This window comes from Lotus japonicus, chromosome 6 (assembly GCF_012489685.1).
Source record: "Lotus japonicus ecotype B-129 chromosome 6, LjGifu_v1.2".
Taxonomy (NCBI): domain Eukaryota; kingdom Viridiplantae; phylum Streptophyta; class Magnoliopsida; order Fabales; family Fabaceae; genus Lotus; species Lotus japonicus.
Window position 1 is genome coordinate 47,341,645 of NC_080046.1, and position 24,044 is coordinate 47,365,688.

Here is a 24,044-nt window from a genome sequence, read left to right on the forward strand (position 1 = left end):
TAGCCACATTGGCTTAACTTCTCAAACAAATGGTGCTGAGACATAAGTAAATGTGTCGCAGTCAATAATGAGATGAGAATATCTCCTTCCTTGTACAAACACATAAATTTCTAGATAAGTTGGACATAATTAACATGTTGTCGCAAGATAACACATGCATCTATATACAGCATAACAGGTACATGCTCGAGACTCGTTTCTCTTAGAATGGAGGCTAGCTTGTAGCTTGCTCAACAGAGAGGCTTTTGTGTTTCTTAGACAGTGTCAACTATTGGAAGAGTTAGATGTAAGGGATACTGAAATTGGTGATGAAGGAAAATAGCCAGATAGGGCTAATACACAATGCCATCAATCAAACACTTAAACCAATTACAGGGAAACAAATAATCATCATTCCGTCCTCCAAACCAAGGCCAGACAAGCTTCCTTTGCAACTTGAAACGTAACTTCATTCAAATCTATAAATAAAGTAAAAATTCTCAAATCAAACTCAAAATGCACCAGCAACATGAGATATGGAAGAAGAAAATCTCTTTGGACGTCAAACAAGAAAATGTTGTGCTCCGAAAGATGCATAACTAAATCTGTTGAGGCATAATTTGCAGAAGCTCATGGTAGCTGTTCATTCTGAAGGATGATAGGAATGAGTAATTGTCTAATTGATAATCCAAACACAATAAACAATCATTGATAAAATATTAATACAGGAAAGTTACCGAGTAAGTAGTAAAAGTATGTCCATTTTAGAGCCTAATAATTCAAATGCAATCATCATCAACAACTTCAAATATATAGTAGTCAGGGCACAATTATTCTCTTGCAAATTGGCATCCCTTTCTAACTCATTATTGTGGCTCTAAATTGTGCAGAAACAAGAGGAATGTATTTTCATGGTTACAAACAATACATACTACCAGTAGAGCATCGGTTAATGCTCTTGAAACCATGGTGGATGAGGAGCCTAGCTTAGGTTATAAAAGAGAAGTGGGCAGAGGTTAATAAAATTGTGTCCCACATCATAAGAAGAAGACAAAGTAGTGAAGAGTCTTGGTTATAAAATTGAAGTTCTATTGGTGTACTTTTATTCATGATTCTTGGAAACGATGAGAGAGAGATTTATTTTTCAGGGTTGGAGTTGAATTTAGTTTAATTTTCAAATAATAATAATTGAAAATGAAAATATGTTCATCTCTAGTCCTCATAAATACTCATCTCTATATCTAGGATAAATAGTGGATAGAGAAAAAGTACTCAAGAGACAATGTTGTAATGGATTTCATGAAAATTCTTTCGAGATGCAAACAACAATTAAAAATCTCTTTATATTGTTGCTTCCACTTAAACATTACTCATTTGTTTTGAAGTAAAAAATTAAAATAAATGATTAGGCAGCGTATGCCATAGTTAAAAATGTTAGGTGTCGTTCAAAAACTTTGTATACATAAGAGACTATATGATTTTTTATAAGAAGAGACTATATGATTAATATAAATAATTTTGTTATTGCTATAGGATTTTCTTATAATATACTAATATTTCATATTTTATTTATATAAGTTGACTTATGCAACGATTTAATGACATTAATTTATTTAGAAATAGATTTATGACATATTTAAGTACGTTACTAACCCGCTTAAGCAATGTCTCTGGTTCTAGTTTTGTGGGATGAGAAATCCTTCATTGGAAGAGTTAGTCCACCGTTATGTGAATGTTATTGGCGAATTGCTTCTTTGGAGGATACTTATAAGCACCAAAAGTACCTTATTACAAATTATGATTTTAAATAGGTTTCAGATCATAACAAATCAACATAATCTTAACTTATTTTCATCCATATATTATAGCTTATAATATTGATAGTTTGATTATATAAATATACACACTTATTTTTCACTATAATTTAATATATTAGCGTATAGGTTTGCTAGTTTGTTTACATATAAGTATGTTGATAGATGTACAAATCTTACTATGAGAAAGATATTTAAATTTACTACCAAATCAGAGATAAGACTTTCATGAAGGTTACGTAAAAAAGAAAGCCTATAACCGGAGAAGACGAGGCACATGCCATAGGCGCCATGAACAATTTTGTGGGATTTAACGAACCAAGCAAGAGGTATGATGTTAATGGTTTTGTTAGTTGAATTAAGTAATATCAAACTCAAAATGCACAGCAAACTTGCGTAATTTTCTAGTGCACCAGCAACCTTGCGTAATTTTCTAGTGCACCAGTCTACAAAACCATAACTTATTAAAAAATAAAGTTGAGGATTTTGGCTTATTAACTAAGTAACTAAAAAGAATGAACCTTTGCCTACACCAGTGTGTTCCATTCCAATATCCTAGTAGTATTCAACTTGTATGACATGGTTGTGCTAAATGAACAATTATTATATGATTCATTATTCACTCATCACATGTGGTTAATTAATGTTGATTTTTGGTGTATTAATTTGTGCATATATATGAGGCGTAGCAAAGTGGCAAATCCCACATTGAAAAGTGAAAGAAATGTAGTGAGGAGCTTTGGTGTGACAAATACCACATGGAAAAAGAAGGCCCATATAAACGTGTGTAAATATAAAAAATACTTTTCGCTGTTTTTTTAAAATAAATTATGTTGTTTATAAAATACATCCATGAACATTGTTCCCTCCTATTGATTTTGATTATCGGGTTCCAAGTGCGCTCGCATCGTGACCAAAGGAAGGAGAACCGCACAATTCATTACCATCGCATGCTACCTCGAGGGCCGCCGTGTCGTGCCTCTGCCCGCCACCATCATCAACCGCGTTTGAGGCGACCACTGTCCTTCACCTCCTCATCGCTTCTTACCTTTCCTCCACATCATCAACTGTGTTTCTTAAAGCAAACTTAACAAATATTTTTGTTAATTAATTAAATTCTTTTTAAAAAAAACTATTTTTAATTGATCGAACTAAATTTCATTTTAGGTCTCTGATGTTTCACACTTGTGCGTTTTGAGTCCCTTTACGTCAGCATTTCCGTTAGTCGACTGACGGAAGGACCTCAACTGCTCGTTTTGGTGTCGTGAGGGAGCTTGACCGGAAGTTTTATACATCGGAGACCCAAAACGCACAACTGTGAAACATCAAGGACCTAAAATGGAATTAAGCCTAAATACAAATATTTGTTAATGGCGATATGATTACATAAACACAATTTTCATTTGTGTCTAAAACATCCGGAGTTCTTCTGTTTCTGCTCATCAATTCTTAATTTTGAAGTTATAATTAACTGATTGGATAAGTAGGAGGCCGAAAGAAGTTTTTTTGTCATTTGAAGTGTTTTTCACTGCTTATTGGAAGCATTAAGTACAATGGGAAATTAGAAAAGCCAATGCATGAAATTAACCTCTCTAAATTAGAGACGTAATTTGGAGAATATGATCTTTGTCTCCGGAGAAGCATTGGAAATTAAAGAGATTGGAACATTATTATGTACTTTCATTGTTATGTACAATAAACAAACACTACATAAATACTCTCTTCGTTCCTATTTAACTGTCCACTTTGAGTGGAGACACACATATTAAGGATGTGATTAATTGTGTTGATTTTTAGAAAAAGTGAGGATTATTTTTCTATTTTACCCTTTAAAGTATGTGTTATCTCTCCTCATTTATTGTACTGACAATGACATTTGTTGTAAAAACATCATTTAATGTTCTCTTGAAATGCTAAGTGAACAGTTAAATATGAACAAAAAAAATTCTTCAAAATGGACAGTTAAATAGGACGGAGGAAGCATAACTTTTCCTATTAGGCTGAACAAATCCTACAAATTCAAACAAGTGGCACATCTATATATCATTAACTCTAATTCTGACTCATCTATATATACTTCCTTATGTTATTTTTCACCTTCATCATTCCATCTATTTTCCAGCATATAATAGCTTTGAAATAATCTTTGTTCTGATGGCCGGCAAAATCGATGATCTCGCCAAAATCGATACCTCCAAGGAGAATTGGACTATTGTTGCAGAATGCTCATTTTCTTCATATCTTAATTCATTAATATGTGACTAAATAATGAGATTAATATTCGTCGTGCAACGCACAGGGTAAAAACGCTAGTTGAAAATGAATTAAAAACATCATAAGAGGAGCAGATTTGGAAAATAGTTGCCAAACCATAAAACACAACCACAGGAAGCCAATAATATCTTTAAATTCACATTGATCCAAGAGAACAAAGATAAACGTTGGACTTCTTTATAGTTTGTGTCAACTCTAGATTGGAACATGTGGAGTGGAGGAATCATATGTACTTGCCATTTGTTTCCTGTTCATTCTTGTACTGCTTGTATTGTAACCTTGCATTGGGTTTGGAGTACCCATTATACTCCACATTTTATTAATGTTATTTTGATTTATCAAAAAAAAAAAGTCTCAGGTTCTTCAGAGCAACAACACATATGACAACAAAAAAGGAAGCACAATTTGCTGTATACATATTGTCAGATCATAATCTGTTTATTGAAGTCCAAAAGTAGGAATAACAACAATCAATAAAGACATGGATAGTCACCATGCATGCAATGATTGAAATTTGTGCAATGGTTTAAAGACTATAGAAACAAACAAACATATATACATGACAATTTCAAGATATTCAGGCTCTGAAAAACATATGTCGCCTTTCTGCTTAAAACTTATGGCCAAAAGGATTATTTCAGTACTTTAGAATGTATATTTCATCCCGAAGTTCTAACTTCTCTTCAGAGGCTAGACCAGATAAAAAGGTTTGTAGTTGTGATTTGTTGGCATTGCAAAACATCTGCAGTTATAAAAAGAATCACATCATTAATCTTGTTGATCATGTTATGTCTCCAAACATTCATGAAGGTGGTGTAAAACCATTCTTACCATAAGCATATTGTGAATGCGATCTAATGTCATGCTACCAATGTTTTTGAGCATCCCCAAGATAAATTTCTGCCGCAAGACAATGCATGTTAGATATCTTTTCAACTCGTGCAATGCATCATCTTAAGGGAAAAGATTTATCACATTGTGAAAGCTAAGAGTAATTAACATGCAGATACTGAAAAATATGAAAGCAAGTCACAAATATGAATTAAAAGTTACTACCGTTCAAACTTAATGAAGAACTTAATTTCATATACCTCATACACAGCCATCTCCTTCCGAGGTTGATTTTCTACTGAGTCCCAAGATCTGTCTTCCTCCTCATCGTCTCCAAGAAGTTTCTGAGCATTGCCACTGCCTCCATTCTTATTTGTCTCAGCCACGTTTTCCATAATGGTGTACACATATGGTCAGAGGATTTCTTCTTTTTCATCTTCAGTGAGTGTGTCTAAAATCCGTATTCAACAATTCCACATTCATGTCATGTGCTCACTTTAATACCCTAAGTTAAGTTCTGCTGTTTGATTTGATTTGATTTTTGGACATATGATTTCAGGAGGTAGTATGATACATATGATGCTACAAAGGAGCACTACGCGACGATGCCTATGATGAGCAGCCCGACTCAACAGTGTTGGCCAAACTACTCTCTGGAGTTTGGACTTAAAAAGGGATAATGATCAAATTAGTCCTTAATTTTGTAAGTGAGTTTGATTTCAGTCCTTTAGTAAAAAATGACGTTTGTAACCGTCATTTTTACAATTATTGAGTGTTTTTCACCGCCATTAAAAGTATTTTCTCATTGAGAGACTAAAATCAAGTTTGCTTACAAAATTAGATATTAATTGAACCATTAACCCACTGAAAAAATATCTCTTATATGGTCTCATATGTTTGTTTGTTGTTTTCAAAACAGTTTTCAGTTTTTAAAAACTGAAAACCTATTTGGTACGACCAGTTTTCAAAAACTCAAAAACTCTTTTTGAAAACAGTTCTCATTTTCAGTTTTTAAAACTAAAAAACCAAAACAACTAAAAAATATTTTCAGTTTCTGTTTTTAGTTTTCAGATATCAGTTTTCTAAATGTTAGAAAACATGTTATTCAAGTTGTTTTCTTCTTCTGAAAACTGTTTTTAAAAATTGTTTCTGAAAATTGTTTTAAAAACTAAAAACTAAAACTGCAATCAAACAGGCCCTTAAATCGCTGGTTGCATTAGTTTTTAGTCCTAAAAATGTTAATTACACCTGAAGTTAAAGTTGGTGCTTGTGAAGCTGTTGAATCTCATTTGATTGGTAGACATTCAACCTAGACATCCAACAAACATACGAGTTAACTTAACTACAACAAATGTTTGCGGATGTTAATAACCGCAACAAGCTAAGCATATATGTCTATTGGATGTCACAAGATTTTTGTTTGTGGAGGTTAAAAACCGCAACAATCTTCTAAAGGTCTATTTGGACGATTCAATTTGTGTGCATCGTCTACATCTTTTACCGCCTATCAAGCCTCCATGGGATCATATGCTCTAAAGAGATCAACAACGACAATCTGAAAACAAGCCACTAAAAGTCAATAAATTGTATTTGTGCCTAAAGAGTAAACATAAGGCGCGTACTAATATGAGAAGCAATTGTTTTGTCACTTGTCTGCACACACAAGAAGTAACATTCACAAATTGAATCGTCCAAATAGACCTTTAGAAGATTACATCATTAGAGTAATTATATTTGTGCCAATCAGAACAAAGAAAACAAGATCAAGGTTTCTTCATCCAAATACTGCTAAACAAATCATTCATCAATGTGCATAATGTTTTAATCTTCTAAGAACAACTAGCTTATAAAACTTTTGGGTCCGGAAGTACAATGCCAGACCAGCCAAAAATGAGAGAAAAGCCACACCAGCCAGAATAAAAAAGGACAACATGAAACAGTGGATGCCAAAGCATGAGTTATCTTCTTCAATGGTTTCCTTGTCATAAATATATCCAACAACTCTCACAGAAAGTATATAAGATCCAATTGGGCTTGCTGCAGCAATAGTGTTGAAAATGGTACCCATGTGCTTCACACCAAAAATCTCAGAAGTGATTGTAGGCATTAAGGACCAATGTGCACCATAGCTGATGCCAATAAGAACAGGACCCAAATACAAATTCCCACGGAAACCAGAACCTATAACTAAATGGCCAATTATCATCACCCCTAGAGTTACAACCATCAATAGAGGCCTAGGCCAACCTCTTTTGTGCATGATATAATCTGATACATGTCCACCTCCAAATCTGCCAAGGAAATTCCACATGCTCCAAAGTGACACCAAATTATTAATCTCAATAGTACTATATCCAAGAGATTCTCCAATTTGGCTCATATTATTTATAGCTGCAAGCCCAGAACCTAACCCAGATATCATGGTTGCAAACAACATCCAGAACTCAACTGTGCACATTGCTTGCAAGAGATTCTTTTCTTCTTCAAATGGCATGGCATCATCCAAATTCACCGGTACTTCCCCCTGATCAACACTAGGCAGTTGTTGATACTCCGTTGAAGCCTCGAATTCCTGTGACTCCTCCCACTGGGCTTTGACAGCGATGCCGAAAGGTGAGGCTAGTAGAACAACAAGTAACACAAACATGAACATCCGCGTGGAATATGGTAATGTCACGAAGTTCTGCAAGATGATCATGAACATGAGATAGGCAACAATAATCACAGTGACCAAGGAGAAGCTGTCCAAATGCTTCTTGTAATCACCCACGTGAGCTTCATAGATCCTCAACAGAAACATCAGCAGCACTGAGACGAACGCAGGTAGGCAAGCAAGCAACAAAATGTAGGTGGTGGGATCCCCATCACAAAATGTGTGATACAGCTGAATCAGGATAGCTCCACTGAGCCCAAGAAAGCCCTGAACATATCAAGAAAGAACAAGATTATAGTTTTACTAGTTTTACAAGGCTGGATGTGTTTGAATTCCAGTTTAGCGCACAGTTTCACTTCGATCCACTTCAATTCAAAAGGTTACTTTAATTATAAAAAAAATTCTTTCACTTTTTACCTTAAAAAGTACGAGCTAACGTCAAATTTTCACTAATGTCAGGTGTCCCCAAACAATTTTTGAGACCTCTAGACAACAACTTTTATTTTGATATTGTGGCTATATATGTTTGACACGTCCAACTAATAAGTTCGCTAAAAGGTGTAAAGCAAATTAAAAACCATAAGCTAGCTGATTAAAAAAAATTGACTAAACTAGAGGTTGAACACTCAAATTCTTATATGACACATTATATTTGTAAGATATTAATTTTAAAATAATTAAACACTTTAAAAGTTTTGATTTATTTCAAATAATTTATAATAAAAATAAAGTACTATTTTTCTTTTTCATATATATATATTTACATTAAAAAGATAATAAATAATAAATTAATATTTTAATTAATTAAATCACGAAGCTTTAAAAAAGAATCTACAAGCTATCTCAATTCTCAAGTATTAGAAAAGATGAGTTAAAAAAAAATATTAGAAAAGCTATAAGTTACATTTTTTTATACATCGGACAAAAAGAAGTAAATCATAAATCTACCTTTTCCTAACTTAGCTACTCTTACCACTTAAGCTATCTTTGAAGAATAAAAAAAAAGTTACCGAATTAATGGTTTTACCAAACTTTTATTAGGATTTTTAAACTAACTAAAATATCATATGAAATTAAATAGAATCATTTTATTTTATTTTATTCCACTCATGAAATTAAATTCTTGCATGCACCTTCATGATACCGATGATGGTGCCACTAAATTGAGGGAAATTGCGCAACCCGGTGACGACGCTGGTGGTATTCAAGAAACACTGGCCATTAGCTGCGAGCCAGGTGAAGAAGCACATGACGGGCACCGGCGGCGGGTCGATGAGCCCGACGACGGAAGCCCAGATGAATAAGAAACCAGCACAGCACTGGACAGCTCCGGCGGCGACCACAACCCAGGGTCCGGCAAAGGAGCTCCATCTGGACTTGGAATCACGGTGACAGTCGGAGTATGGTGTGACGGCGGAGTAGAGGAGGCCGGCGAGGACGCCGAAGTTGGCGCCGATGTCTTTGAAGACGGAAACGGTGTCGAGGGTGGATTGGTCGTAGCCCTGGGAGGACTTGAGGACGTGAGAGTAGATGCTGAAGGTGTAGGATGCACCGCAGCTCCACTGGATCCATATCGCCGCCGCCACGCCGGTCCAACGGTTCGCCACCCACTCCATACCCTCCTCCGGCTATGGATTGGATGGCTTTGAATGGTTCAATTCCTGGTCATCTGAATTGGTTGGTCGTGATGGTGAGTCCATTAAATAAACCTAAAAGTCATTGGAGAGAACGTGATTCCACCCTTAAAATATTTAGCCATGGCAATCACATGTTAGAACTTCGAATACAAAACTAACAGTGTGTTGGTTTAGTTATAATAATTAACATAGACGATTAATAATGGTACGCATGGTGATCGTGGAAATGATAAATCTACTACTTCTCATTCTCAAGTTACTATTCCTAAAAGACCTCCAATCAGGTTCTGCCATCTGGCTTTCTTTTCTTTAGTTTTTTTTTTTACCCTAGCTAGCAACCATATCTGATGGGTAAGTACCCAACCAGTTTTCCTCCCCTCTGAAGTCTCAATCACGTGTTGTAGCAGAACCGCCTCCATCCTCTCCGGGAAAAATGGGTAAGTACCAACCCACTTTCCCTTCCGCCACTCTACCTCTAGAAAATCCGTCCTTTTCCCCGATTTTGTGCTAGGCCAGCGGTATGATTGTGATAGATTTCACCCGCTCCAGCTGTGGTTACGTTTGGCGGTTCACAAAATCTACTCTTCGCGATCTTTGGCCCCTTTCCATGGCTTCTCCGACGTCAGCCATCACTTCCCACCGTCAACAATACTTGGGTAAGTCTTTGTAATCAGTGAAATGTGAACCTACTGTAGCTTTGCAATTGATTTACGTTTTGTTCTAATTTTGTCCTTTGTTTGAATTTTTTATGTGATATTTTTTACTAGATGTGCCTTTGGTACTTGGTTTGGGCTGTATTTTCAGTTCCTTGATTTTTTATGCATCTGTCACTCCAATCTGATTTGAAGTTGGGTTAGGTTTGTAGCTGGAGAGTTATAGTGGGTATGGGTTTAGAGAACCTTCTCCTTTGCATGTTTCTTCAAATCCATTTGCCTATAAATGTTCACACAACCCTCACTTCACCACAATTCACATCCCCTTCCAGTTGCATCTGTTATTTCTGAGTTTTTTGAGATGGTTGTTGCTATTAATTCTATCAGAAATCTCATTCCTGAAAGAGATTTATGGAGAGTCATATGCAATTGGCTAGGTTTGGGCCACTACTAAATAATATTACTTCTTGAAATTTCATACTTATTTAGATGTTTTCATTGTATCTGTAAGCTGTATTCACTTTTTTGTATGTTTTTGAGAGGTATGAAGAAGACTTACTTGGGGTAAAAAAGAAAAGGGATAAAAATTAAAGCCCAGTTTGGATTGGATGCCTTAAGTTATGTTGCCACTAAAATAAATAGTTTGTTCTTTGTCATTGATAGAAGTATATTAGTCTCTTTATTTGTACATACACAATAATCACTTTGTAATACTATTTCTTTTATGTGACAAACTATGCATATAATTTCCAATTATCCATTATTATACATGAGTTCATTAGGTGAAAACCGGTTCTCATTATATAATGTATACATGATAAAAGTGTTGCATTAGTTTTATTCAATTCCTCTGCTGAGAAGATACTGTGTGAAATAGTAGGTGGATAAAGGGCCTTCTTGCATTACTCTGGTCACGAAATCTACTATGGAAGGTGGCAAGGTGAATAATGACCACTTGGTTTCTTGATTGCTATGTATGTGAGATATGGAGAAGGCTTTCTCTAAAATTTCTATTGTTCTATCTGCATAAGCTGGGTTGGAACTGGTCTAATTTGTTCTGGTGGGAGATAGGGTAGAGCATTGTAAGATTTTTTATCTTTGCTAGGAGTTAGCTAGCATGTATGTTTAGTTTACCTTTCTCTTTGTATCCTTTCTATTTCTTTGTATTGAGATTGAAATGCCCTTTTACTTCTATCTAATGAATTTGTCTTATAAAAAAAAATACATGATAAAATGGTGAAACTTACTTCTTTATATAGCCATATGAAACTGTATGAGTAAATGTCTATTTATGCTCCATTTTATCCAACACTAATCGCATTACGAATATATCTTATATTTCATATTGCAGGCATTGCAAGGAGCACTACTCAGCAGTACATACACTGTACTTGACAATGCACAAACTGGATTGATTGCAACATATTTCTTCTATAAAGTAAGATTGCTAACCCTTTTAATATTAATTCATCGTTCATTGAGTGTTGACAATATTGCACAATCAATTCAATTTTTTTTGTAAACCTTAGCATACCGGGAATGGGGGATAATGTTGCTTAGTTTTGAATTTTAGAACTGATTAGTGTCGAGCTTGAGTACCAATTATCAAATATTGCCACCAATAGTCATGGTTGGCTCAAGTACTTGCTTTTCAGATTCTGGTCACACAAAATATGATTTCAATTTTGATGGTAAGAAGCTCACTTTTCATTATAGATTATAGATATTGCCTAAAGTTATGATCGGTGCATTGCCTAAAGGATATGTGAATCTAATATGTAATATGAACATGTAGCAAAAGAAGGGTACTGCTACCACCAGATTTTCCTTGAACCATTGAGTTGTTTAGTTTTGTTTACAAATTCAAATTGTTGTTATTTTCTAGACTTTATAAATATGTCATTCACTTGGTGTTTCTTCTAGATCTCCATCTTTGGAATAATGATGGATAGATTTAAGTTTAACCATATTGAAATTACACTATCTACAAGTCCCAAATGCCAAGTTCCCATTTGCACTGTTTTCCACTGTCCACCATACACTTAAGACCAAGTTCTCATTTACATTATATTGCACTATTATGGTGCGAGTTCCCCCCCCCCCCCCCTCCAGCCCTTTCAGATTGGATCGGGCTTTTCGGACCCTAAATGGTCCAGTCTACGAAATTTCATTGCTAAAGACCACCGACCTGTTGAAGAAATGGATATCCCAAATTTGTCTTAGGTTTATTTGAAATATTCGCTAAGGTTTCAAAATCTATCTACCTCATTTTTAATAAATACCTAGGTGGTTGATTTCTATTTCGAATGGCATCCCCAAATCTGCCTTTGATTGGCTTTGGGTTTGAGTTCTGTACCTCATCTTTCTCTTCATTGATTTTCTCCTAATTTCTCCATATTCATCTGATGGTGGAGAATTTTGGGCAGTTAACTCCATTAGGAGTCTGTTCTTCATTTTTCTGTTGATTTGCTGAAAAATTGTTCATTTGAGCTTTTGGTATTATTTATTTATGCAATTCGTTATTTGTTGGTTCAGGGCCAAAAAATTGAAGATTGAAGCAATCATTCGGAAATCAATGATCAGGAAGTACCGGGGTGAAATTGCTTAGGGAAAGGTCTATAAAATTATCTATTTTGTCTTGGTGACCAATGGTGGAGTGGGGTTGGCCAACCTCACATGAATTCAAGATACTCTTCAATGACAGGACAAGGATAGTCCCTGATGAATCTGCTCCTATTTTTTGTGTACCTAAATCTTTTATTGTGGTGATGATAACATCGTGTGAAAGTGAATAATAAAAAGGCGTGAAGGTGGTTCTATAACTGTGGGGGGATTAACACATTTGCTACATAGAAATTTTTTTAGAGCCAAACACTTCATATTGCACAATCTTGGAGCTATTCTTGGTTCCAAGACAAATGATATAATTCTTTCTATGGTCTAAGATCTCATAGTAGTCTTTACATGCATGGTCATATGGCTTCAAGAGATGCAGTCATATGGCTTAAGCCAGTATCTCATCTTATTTTATCATGCTATTAAGTGATCTTGAAATGGTTATAGAAATTTTAGTTTAGATCTCTCAAATCTAATAGTCAATGTTCACAGCAAATTGATGGTAATTGATGACCGTTTAGCTTTTACTAGATCATCTAATGTAAATAATCAGAGTTTGCTTGGATTAAGAGACTTTGATGTACACTTAATATCTTATTTGTGTCACTATAGTCTGCTATTTCTAAAAGAATATGTAATTATGATATAAATTTAATCTGATTGTCGCAGTCTACCCGCCACATGTACCTTGGGTGATTAGAGCATCACAAATTTGAATTAAAAAGATATTATGCTACTTTTTTATGAGTGTTTAGTTTCTTTCTTTAATATATTTTTCTCCATTTGATGGATTTTGTTTTCCTCTTCTTTTTATACATCTTATTTTATTAACAAGGTTTTATTTTATAAGAAAAACACTGAAAATTTTGCATTTGCATTGCTTTATAATAAAGAGAGGTTATGCAATGCGGTACCTTAATAGTAAGATAAGATTTAAGATACTCAAGTTATTTCAAAAAAAAATACTGAAGTTCAAACTTTTAATTGAATTTAAGACATTACTAATTTCTTTTAATGTTAATTGACCAATTTCATTTTTACCAAGGGCTTTGAGTGCAAACACAAGGTTTTGATGTCATTGATATCCTTTTATGATAATGAGGTAAATTTGGTTATGTCATTCTTATGCTATAAGTGTCTTAGAAATTTGTTTATGTCTTTAGTTTATTTGACTCCACTAAAGTGAGTGTACTCTCAATGATTAGTTCCTATGAGCATGAATCATGTCTCTGCACCACATTAATTACATTAAAAGATTGAGTCTTATGATGTTACAAAATCTTTCCTTTCTTTTATGCGTATTAATTAGTCTCTTCCTACCGTTCGAGGTTTTTTATTTTTTTTCTTTTGGTCAAAGTCTCATTGTCATTAAAAGGAGCTCAAGGGCACTCGAGCCAAACCGGCCCATGCCTCCAAGAAAGCAAAACTGCCCATTGTTGAACACTCCTGAAGATTAAAAATTAATTGTATCCATTTCATTACTTTGATGGCCTTTTTGTTTTTTGGCCTAATGTAAATTCTGCAATCTCTATCCAAAAACAATCTCCTACCGGTCATACCTAATTGGCCCAATAACTTTTATTTCATATATTATATTTATTTGTGACTTTACTTGCCATGTACATCCAATATTGTGCATAATATCATTCATATAGAGGGTGTAGCTATTACAAATTTGAAAACTGTCCATATAATCTCCACACGGAAGGTGACATGTATAAACATCGATAGAAAATATCAAAATAATTACAATCAGTAACTACATCATTGCAGTATTCCAGATATATCAATATTCATCTAAACTCAATCATAATAATTAGTAGTTAATTCAAACGAAAATTCCCCGTGCATCGCACGGGTAAACGGGCTAAATACTAGTATGATTAATTGTGACAGTTGGAATTAATATTCGTAATGGCTATGAGTTATACAACTATAATATGATAAATATGATTATTTTTTTTTTAATTTAAGTGTGCAAAGTTGGAACCGGAGGTCTATGTGTATGAGCTGTGGTGGGGTCTTGCGCGATCACAATGGTCCCTGGGTTCTTGGCTTTTCTAGTTTTGAAGGTAGTGGGTAAGCTATTCTCGCTGAGTTGTGTTAGAAAATTTGGGTATGATAATCCTGGATAACTTCGAAAATCGTGTTTGTACACTTTCCGAACAAAGTATTTCGACCAAATTCTTGCCTGGGTTCACGAAATCCTTGTTGGGATAATTCTTGAAGAGCAATCTGCTTCAGGCAAATGAAAACAGATCAGGAATGTAGAGAGCAATCTCGGTTTTGTTTTCTGTATATCAAACTGAGGCCAAATGACTCCTTTATAAGGAGTTTGTTTCAGAAACTGGAAAAGCGGGACCCCAGCCAGCCAGGGGCTCCGCCCCTTGAAACCCCGCAATCTAATCGCGGTCAATTATGCGTTGGCTCAACAAACGTGCACTCCGCACTACCCTAACTCGTTTCCGAGTTTAACGCATAATCGCATCGACCTTCAATAAATCACATTACTACTAAAATCCATTGATGATACTAAAATCACCAACAAGTTGTTGGCTCTGATCCAAGGGTTTACACTAGCCTATCGACTTGGTGCTCGTAAAATTATCTGTGAATCTGATTGTTTGCCGGTGGTTCAGAGTCTTACTCAGATGCAGTTCTTCAACCTTCACTCTTATGTCTCCTTCCTGTATGAAGCTAGAAGTTTGATTCATCAAAGAATGGGAAGTGAAACTTCAGCATGTGCCCAGGGATTTAAATAAGCTTGTTGACGCTCTAGCTAAGCGGGGCTTCTCCTCCGCGGGAGATTCTCCATCTGTTGGAGCTAGGATAATTGTTTTGTTTACTTTTTCTGTCTGTTGTGTTTTCTTTCCAACTTACCAAAAAAAAAGTTTGGGGTTTAAGTTTGGCAAGTTTTCTATTATTATAGCCCTTTTAATTATAGCCTTATGATCTGATCTTCTTAAAAGCCTTGTTAGGCCTAATTGTTTTATTTTATTTTCTTAACCAATTATGTTGTCAATGATGATAATACTATCCCCTTTCCTTGTTTCTTAACCTCCAACCCTTGATCAAGCTGTAGATCTATTTTGCAGCAATTTGGCATTTCAAAATTTGATGCCCAACGATCAGTTCAAACCCCCTCTACTTGGTTTCACGTTTGGCAAAATCATCCTTGATTGTTTAACTGACAAAACATGCTTATCACAATACATAGTAGAGAGAACTCAGTTATTGCCTTCAAACCCATAAAAATTTTGCAAAATGAAGGAGAACTTTCTCCAGTTGCATGTAAAAGGCAAAACTTTCATTCAAAATACGAAGTAAAAGGAACACAATTTATCCCATACAGGACACAAAATAACCTATCTGTTTTCCTATGCCTCAAACTTCTTAATAGATTGTTTCTTCTATTGCGCCCAAAATTTGCAAGATGATCAGCCATACCATTGGCTTCACGGAATATATGGTAAATACCCAAGCAATTAACCTCAGGATTTTCTGATAGTTAATTACTGGATGATCTGAGATTTAATATGAAGCAGTGAATGGAACGTTTAATCTGCATAATCTGTCACCAACAACCCTTTCCCATAACCCTTGTGTCTTTAGAAACATTTCCCCGAATTCCTAATCTGGAACAGAGAAGAATTTAGAGGATGATGATGTAATTCAAATCCCTTATCACTAATCCATAAGCTAGTGTTATTTGCATCCATCAAAACTTTGCCATAATTTGAAGCCATAAACTGACTGAAAACATTCAGTATTGGAAGCTTTACAAGTGTTCACCGACTCCTCCATGCAGAACAAAGGGGGAAGAAAACGAAACTTGGTGTTGGGGATTGACATGCACTCATTTTGGCTTCTTAACTAAGTAACTAGAAGAATGAACCTTGCCTACTCTACCATTGTGTTACTATCCACCTTGTATGGCATGGTTGTGCTAAATGAACAACCATTATAAAACAACTCTGATCGATGCATGGCATTTCATTTCTTCACTTATCATCACTTGTGCTTAATTACTGTTAATTTTTGGTGTAGTGTTTTGTCCGTTTTCTCATCACTTGGGCTTATTGAAGACAACCGTGGAGTCCAGCAGTGAAAAGTGCTCACACTCAACTCTAGTGAACAAGCTAATAAGATGCACCAACCAGAAGAGGCAATGATCGTGGTAGTGAAATGATAATAACATGAGCAAAAATCAAGTGTAGCGAGGATTAATATGTTGAGTTGGATGAGTAGACTAACAAAACAAAAATTAAGGCACCCAAGAGCAACTTGGACTAGAAGTCTAGATATATATAGTAGCACTGTGACAAGTCCCACATTCGGAAAAATAGACAAAGTAGTGAGGAGCTGAACATACCGAATGATGTCCCACATCGGAGTACGAGAAGAAGGTAGTGAGTAGCTATTGTTTTTTTTTTTGAACTCTGAGTAGCTATTGTTATTAAACATTTGATTGTGTTTGTTTCCAAGATATGCAGAACGGGTAAACTATAATTTTTTATATACAATTAACTATTAAGTATTTCTTGGTACTTATAAAGTAGTAGGGCCTGCAGTTCCGGAGAAATCTATGGTGTCACCCATTTTATGGGGTTCACCGGTGCCCCCATGGAAAAAACTTTAGTAAAATGGGGACACTGAAAATCTATTTAATTTCCACCATTGATATAATATTTAAAAAATTGAATGGTTAAGATTAAATTAACAAAGTGACCAAAATACCCATATCAAACCCTAACTTTGTCTTCAATTAAAAAAAAAAAACTTCTTTCTTCCTCCCAATGCCCACAACCACCTCTGCAGCTCCGCCCACACCTGGTCCTTCTCCGCCCACGATGCTGCAAAACCTTTGACTTCTTCCACCTTCCATGACCATCACGGCATCACCCCACCCCTTATTCTGCTATATTCAGATTTAGTAATACAACCAGCTTTGGATGGTGCCAAGCACCCAGATCTGTTTTCTCAATGACTGGGTTTTTCTTTTCATTTTTTTTCACCAAAATATGGTAGCACATCACCTAGCTTCAAAATTTCCGCAAAACACAGCCAGCTTATGCAAGCACACATGGGCATATCAAAAATTGAAGCTTTATGATCCTTTGATGTATTTATAAGTTTTAACAGTAAACTAACATTCACATTGCCGATCGCAAGTTCATAATTGTATCAAATCGATTCCCATTTGCAAAGCATCTCAGTCTACAACATGAAATATTACATTTTCCAACTGCATAGAGTTCCTAGTTTCCTTCAAACTTCGGATCAGCCATGACATAGTGGTATGCAATCACCAACACAAAGATGAAGACGCCAAGAAAATTGGCAAAGAAACCCAGATCCTGATCATCAATCATCGAGTTGACGCGGTGGTCGTCGGTGGCGAGTGTTGAGGTCGTGCTTCTTCCTAGGTCTCGCTCTGTGTTCTGCTTCTACCTGGTTTTTCTTTTCATTTTTCAATGTTGTCTGGTTCTTGTTTAAGCCTGGTCATTTTTCGTCCACGACACAGCAACAATATTGAGTAAAACGCTCTTGATCTCGAACGTCAATGACGACCATCGATTCCGGACGCCTCACGCCTCACCTCAGGACGTGGCAATCGGCGGTTTGTGATGGGTTGCTAGAAGCTGGTGGGTCCCTTCAATGGCTTCACTCTAGATCACGCCACCGGCACCCAGATCGGTGGCTCCACCTTCGATTCCGCCGGAACAAGACACACCTCTGCTGATTTCTTGCGATAGGGTGAAGGGGGAAGGAAAGAAAGAAGAAACTACAGAGGAAGGAGACAAATTTTTTGGGAGCAAGCTACTAGAGATTGTAAACCGCCAGGATGCTTAAGGGTAAAATTGTAATCTCAAATCAAAATTATGGGGGACACCGGTGGATACCATAAAATGGGAGACACTGTAGTCTCCACCTGCAGTTCCTATTTAAAAAAGTACCTCTCATACAACCTATAATAATTGCGATTTTTTATTTCAAAAAAATAATTGTGATTTTAAAATTGGATAAAAAACAGAAATTGACTTATTTTGTCTGCAAATATGAAAATTATTACTGTTCACGTTAATAAAAAATATAAAGTAATACAATAAAAAAATATATATATATATAAAGTAATAATCAGATTCTTTTGCTGTTTTTTTTTTAAATCTGCTAATTATAAACATGATAAAATACATACATGAACATTGTTCCCTTCTACTGATTACCGAAGAAGGGGCTCTGTTGTTTCCAGAAGAAAGGAGAAGAAAAGAGGACCTTAGAGTTGTCCATTTACATTTTTAGCCTTTTGGCATTCATCCAATCCTAGTCGTTCAATAATAGAATATTCCTAGATGCTTAAATCTGACGGTGGTTAGGCCTGATCCATAAATGGATTAAAAATAAAAATGACCACCCTAATGGGCACCTAAACATTAACAGAGTGATGCTTTGTTGGTTTTCAGTTCATAATAAAATAACAAAATTTAAAAATAAAATAAACTCTTTACTTTTTATTCGTTATATAATCTTTTTATGAACTTTATAAAAAATAAAATAAACTCTTTAGTCTTTACATTTTATTCCTTATATATGTCTTTCTCTCCGGATTTAATGGGACCCCACACACACACAAAACAAATTTTGTATACTTTTTTATAGAGAATGTTTGCTCACTCACTTGCACACACACGGTTTCGTCTACCGTGTGTCCGGTACTTCAGTTTACTCTTGAACCATTAGATTTGATATTTTTAATTTGAACGGTTTAGATCAATTACCATTAAAAAAATTCATTTGTTAAATATATATTATTTTACGAAAAACACCCTTGTTCCTTCCCAAATTTCCCCACCCCCACCACCCTACCTGATCACAGAGCCCACGCCGGAGACGACCTTCGTTACGTCAACACCACCGTTCGAAGGCGGAGAAGGTTCACGTTCACCAAGCCCACCCCACCCCCTCCACCCAACCTCTTCTCCCTTCCTAGCCCTCTCCATCCCCACATCCACCCCTTCACCCTCTTCCTCCCCGCCCCCTTTTCCAGCCCCCATCACTCCCCCTCCACACCCCATCCCCTTCTCACTCCCACATTCACCTCCGGTCCCCGAGCCACAAAGTTCCACTCCATAAAAAACCGATCTTTAGGTTCACCTCTACCAGACTTGGAGTTTCTCCATCGCCGATATCATGCTTCTCCCACCGCCATGAACTGAGGCGTGAGAAAAAAAAAATCAAGATCTAAATAGTGATTCACGCACCCAGAAAAAATCTCAAAATTTCGATTTTGGGAAAAAGAAATTGATCTAATTTAAAAGATCTGTAAGTATTAGTGAATATTTGTGTAAAAGGTTGAAACTTTGCATATATGTTTGTATGCCATGTGAGTGATTGTGTTTTGAACATGAACAATGATTTTTTGTGAGGCTTATGTTTTTTTAATGCTTATGTGTTGCAGTGGCTATGTTCTCTGGCGGAAGTGGGAGAAACAGGGAGGGAGAAAGTGAGTGAAGGGGATGAAGTTATTGGTTTGTTGAAATCCAGCTTCAACTTTGGTGGCCACCGACAGTGAGAGAAACAAAAACTGGAAAAGTGCTAGAACACAGTGAAGGAGAAGTATGGAATTGTTTTAGTAATAGAGGGTATTTGTGTCTACTCACACAAAAATAAAAACTGAAGAACTGTGCGTTAGTTTGAAGCTGACACACGGTAGATGCAACCCACACACACACGCACTTTTTATTTTGGGGTCAGTGTTTGTGTGGTTAGGGTGAAAACGAAGATTGAGGGGGCAAGAGAGAGTATAGGTCATTTTGTCACTTTCCAATTTCCATAGCAACACAGATTTTGCATTGCGGCTCACGTATCGCGTCAGTGTCATTTCTCTCTTTCTAACAACTACCATTATCCTTTTCGCTTAAGGCTACTTCTGCAGAACAATATGTAGATCTGGAGATAGATTCTTCACTGATCAAGCTATGGCAACAGGGGTGCACATGGGCCGGGTCAACCCAATAAATCCATCCAACCCAATGGTAAAAATGCGGATTGGATTGGGCAAACGGGTCTATCGGATGGATTTTATTACGATTCAATCATCTTTGGATCGAATATCGAATTTCGTAATAATCCATCCAACCAAACCCGAAATCCAATCATGTAATAATAATATATTATTTAATATATATTTTTAATAATTTTAATTTTTACCTAACCTACTAGTAGGGTATGTAATTTATGGAGACTTGAAGTCATACTATTTAAGTTATTTTTAGGAGACTTGGAGACTTGGAGACTAATTTGTTTGTAATTACTTGTCATATTTAAAAACTTGAAGTATTTGTTTAGTTATGTGTTGTTGTATAGATGTGTGTTGACAGTAGTTATGAGTTTATGATGTAATCGCATGTTAGAGACTTGAAATACTTGTTTTTTTAATATTTTTCAATATTTTAGATTTATTTTTATTTTAATATAACGATCCAATCAATCCATTCAAACCAATCCAAAGATTGTCGGATTGGGTTGGTTCGGATTTGTAGGTGAAAATTCACAAAATCCAACCAAACCCAACCCAAACAGTTTTGATCGGTTTGGGTATTGATTAGGCTGAAAATCTATCCAACCCAACCCATGTACAACCCTACTTTTTACAAAGAAAAAAACTACCATTATCATATCTCTCTCAGCAACCATTATCCTTTTCAAGAAGAAATACTATCATTATCATTTACCGTATTAAATTAACTTATAAATAATAAAAGAAAAAATAATAGTACAAACTAGCATTATCATTTTTTTTACAATTCATGCAATATATTAAAGTTGGAGGAATTCCTCGTTAAAAAGTCTGCCACAATATTGATAGAAGGGCGAACAAAAAAAAAATCCAAAGAACGACAAAACTAAAAGCAATCACCAAGGATAGTAGTAAATAATTTCTCCCATCCGGAGGTTTTTCATAACTGGAAGAGCTTGAGACAGTTCGTCTCTAAGCAAACCCGCCAAAAACTAAGATTAATCGCCAAACCAATTGACCAACGGAGCGCTAAAGCTTCTGCTTCAACAGCTGATGACGGCCGCTCCACCACATCTGCTGCTGTTGCAAGAATCAAACCATCACGGTTCCTATCCACCATACTCATACACGACGTTGAATCTAATCTCTAAGACTCGTCAAAATTGACTTTGAAGAACCCCTGGGTTGGTCGACACTAACTCGCAGACTAGACCGATGTCGGAACGCTGGGTTTCTCCATCAAGCCCTCCACTGTCTCCAGCCCCATCGCTCGCTTGACCACCTCGTCACACAAGAACGACATTTCCTGAAAAAATAACCTTATTACGCGCTTCCCACAAGGCGTAGGATGCAACTTGCCACCGTAAAACTGCTCAAACATTAGCACCATTTAAGAACTGTAAGAGAAATTCAAATAAGGAGGAAAAAGAATCCAAACGAAGGCCAAGAGAGTGTGTAAACCAGAAACATTTTGAGACTGGGCACTTAACCCAAAGATGACTCACAGTTTCGTTCTCTTCGCTACTAGGGGTGAGCACCAACCCGCCACCGACCCGGACCCGACTTACCCGGTAAGCTCAAAAGTGAAACGGGCGGATTTGGGCGGGTTACCGGGTCCACGGGTTAAAAAATACGGTTTGTAACGGCTTAAACTGGGCGGGTGCGGGCTCAGTTTTTTTATGCTCGGTACCCGAAGCTACCCGAATAATATTTAAATGAAGGTGTGACCTTCACGCTACTTCACAGTTCACACACTAGACTTCACTTTGGGCAGTGTGATTACTTTTGAACTTCAAAAGCTAGCTAGCTCTCCTGCAACTAGCTCTCATATTCAACCTTTGTCAGTGTTTAATTATATTTTACTATCCCCTATGCTAGCAGCTAGCAATATGATGCAGAGCCCTAAGACATAAAATATTAGAATAATTTTTTTAGTGTTTTAATGACAAATATTATATTATACACACAACATCAGACTCACCCCCTTTCTAACCCCTCTCTTTTCTCTCAAACTCACCCTAGCAGCAAAAATAAAAAGACAGGCGGCTGAAGGAAGCAAAGTGCCGCCGTCGTTGCCGCCCCCTTCTTCTCTTCCATTGCTTTACTCTTCACGAAGTTCTTCATCTTCTCAAAGTCTTGCCGCTCATTTAGAGGTTTGGTTGCTCTTCATCTTAGATCAGAGGTCATTCAATTCATCAAAAATCTGAGACTTTGTCTTGGATCTTCCTCTGTTGCAACTTGCGAGATCTACAAACTTTGCATGCAAGATGAAAGCTTTTTATCTCCGATGGTGACTGAGAGCAAGGACTCTTCTTGTTTTCTTGGATCTTCTTCTCTGTGATATTTTATCAATAACTCTTCTCCTTTTTTGTGTTTTTGGTTCACCTTCTTTGTATTTTCATGTTCAGTAATTATTCTCAATTTTTTCCATTGATCTGATGTTGGTGAAGCTAAAACCGGCCTAAACCGCCCGCAAAACCCGCCACCCGACATGGCCCGAACCCGACAAAACCGCTATGAACAACGGTCGGTGGCGGTCCAAGTTATGGACATCTCGGTTTTGGTCGGTTGGGCCTAAATGAGCCCGAAACCGACCGAACCGACCGCTGCTCACCCCTATTCGCTACACAAGGAACGGGCTGAGTCAACTGCCACTCCCCTCCTTATAAATAGCAAAAGGAAAAAAAAAATTACAAACTAGCATGATCATTTATCACATTAAATTAACTTAAATAGAAAGAAAAAAATAATACACAAGAAGATTATGGGATGCAAATGAAATGATCAATAAAAAGAGAAGATATTTTCACTAATACTCATGCTTATTTGCTAGGTGATTTTAAAGTGAGAATTATAACCACAAGGGGTGGCACAAGTGGTGAATGTGCATTTTTTTAAGGGATTTCACCTAGGCTTCTGGCCCGGGTTCGATCCCCTCTGAGGTCAAAAATAAAAACCTTTGTGGCTAGGGACATCACTACCGTATCCCGAGCCAGATTAGTCACGTGGTGCCCCTCTCCCCCGTGGAGACTGGTGGCCAAAGGAGCAAAAAAGTGAGAATTATGATAGCGAGAGTTAGAGGACGAAATTTTTGGTGGGTCAGTTAAAAATTGACTCACGGTGGTACACATGAAATTTTAGATTGTAATGATAGTAATGTCCTTAATTTATTTATTCTTTGGACAATAACATCCTTGTCTTCTCCGGCACTGTGTAGCTAGAAGATCTGTATATTAAAAAATGACTCATATTTTAAAAAAAAAAATTCACAAAAAATATCTTATAATAAGGAGTAGCTAGTATGTACTAAATGGTCAACAAATAGCTAGTAAGAAATAAGATTGTTCATGCATCTAACATCCCACGTCATCAAAATTGGAATGCACACAACCTAAAACCATAGATAACGCAAGTAACTATACAATACAAAATTGTTGACAAAAAACTACGTTGAATTAGTGATGTGATTTCGGAACAAAGGGAAAAAGAATTGGAATGCACACAACCTAAAACCATGTGTCCAATACTCTCTTGTGGCGGTGTGTGTTTGAACTTTGATGAGTATAT

The 24,044-nt window shown here is 36.3% G+C and overlaps 3 protein-coding genes, 1 long non-coding RNA gene and 1 other non-coding gene across 5 annotated transcripts; 1 reads left to right on the forward strand and 4 right to left on the reverse strand.

Moving 5' to 3' along the window:
* Window positions 1-316: 316 nt before the first annotated feature.
* LOC130727126 (small nucleolar RNA Z102/R77) lies at window positions 317-401 on the reverse strand. Its single transcript, XR_009015162.1, has one exon. It is a non-coding gene; the product is annotated as a small nucleolar RNA Z102/R77 (small nucleolar RNA).
* Window positions 402-4,704: 4,303 nt separating this feature from the next.
* Window positions 4,705-5,293, reverse strand: LOC130725436 (anaphase-promoting complex subunit 2-like). The gene is made up of 4 exons (XM_057576664.1): window positions 5,159-5,293; window positions 5,068-5,076; window positions 4,899-4,967; window positions 4,705-4,809 (listed from the first exon to the last, which is right to left on the reverse strand). The coding sequence occupies exons 1-4, from the start codon at window positions 5,291-5,293 to the stop codon at window positions 4,705-4,707; spliced, it is 318 nt and encodes a 105-aa protein (XP_057432647.1).
* Window positions 5,294-6,525: 1,232 nt separating this feature from the next.
* LOC130723869 (protein NUCLEAR FUSION DEFECTIVE 4-like) lies at window positions 6,526-9,375 on the reverse strand. The gene is made up of 2 exons (XM_057575011.1): window positions 8,685-9,375; window positions 6,526-7,818 (listed from the first exon to the last, which is right to left on the reverse strand). The coding sequence occupies exons 1-2, from the start codon at window positions 9,165-9,167 to the stop codon at window positions 6,703-6,705; spliced, it is 1,599 nt and encodes a 532-aa protein (XP_057430994.1). The 5' UTR covers window positions 9,168-9,375; the 3' UTR covers window positions 6,526-6,702.
* Window positions 9,376-9,558: 183 nt separating this feature from the next.
* On the forward strand, window positions 9,559-12,928 carry LOC130723870 (uncharacterized). Its single transcript, XR_009014375.1, has 3 exons — window positions 9,559-9,844; window positions 11,193-11,279; window positions 12,377-12,928. It is a non-coding gene; the product is annotated as an uncharacterized LOC130723870 (long non-coding RNA).
* A 4,105-nt stretch (window positions 12,929-17,033) lies between these two features.
* On the reverse strand, window positions 17,034-18,420 carry LOC130723724 (dolichyl-diphosphooligosaccharide--protein glycosyltransferase subunit 4A). Its single transcript, XM_057574848.1, has one exon. The coding sequence runs from the start codon at window positions 17,827-17,829 to the stop codon at window positions 17,716-17,718; it is 114 nt and encodes a 37-aa protein (XP_057430831.1). The 5' UTR covers window positions 17,830-18,420; the 3' UTR covers window positions 17,034-17,715.
* Between the last annotated feature and the right edge of the window lie 5,624 nt (window positions 18,421-24,044).

Coding starts and splice junctions, on each gene's coding strand:
- LOC130725436 (XM_057576664.1), bottom strand. CDS start 5,293: ATGGAAAACGTGGCTGAGACAAATAAGAATGGAGGCAGTGGCAATGCT. Junction 4,810..4,898: donor GCATTCACAATATGCTTATG/GTAAGAATGGTT, acceptor TTATAACTGCAG/ATGTTTTGCAATGCCAACAA.
- LOC130723869 (XM_057575011.1), bottom strand. CDS start 9,167: ATGGAGTGGGTGGCGAACCGTTGGACCGGCGTGGCGGCGGCGATATGG. Junction 7,819..8,684: donor CCATCATCGGTATCATGAAG/GTGCATGCAAGA, acceptor TGATATGTTCAG/GGCTTTCTTGGGCTCAGTGG.
- LOC130723724 (XM_057574848.1), bottom strand. CDS start 17,829: ATGATTGATGATCAGGATCTGGGTTTCTTTGCCAATTTTCTTGGCGTC.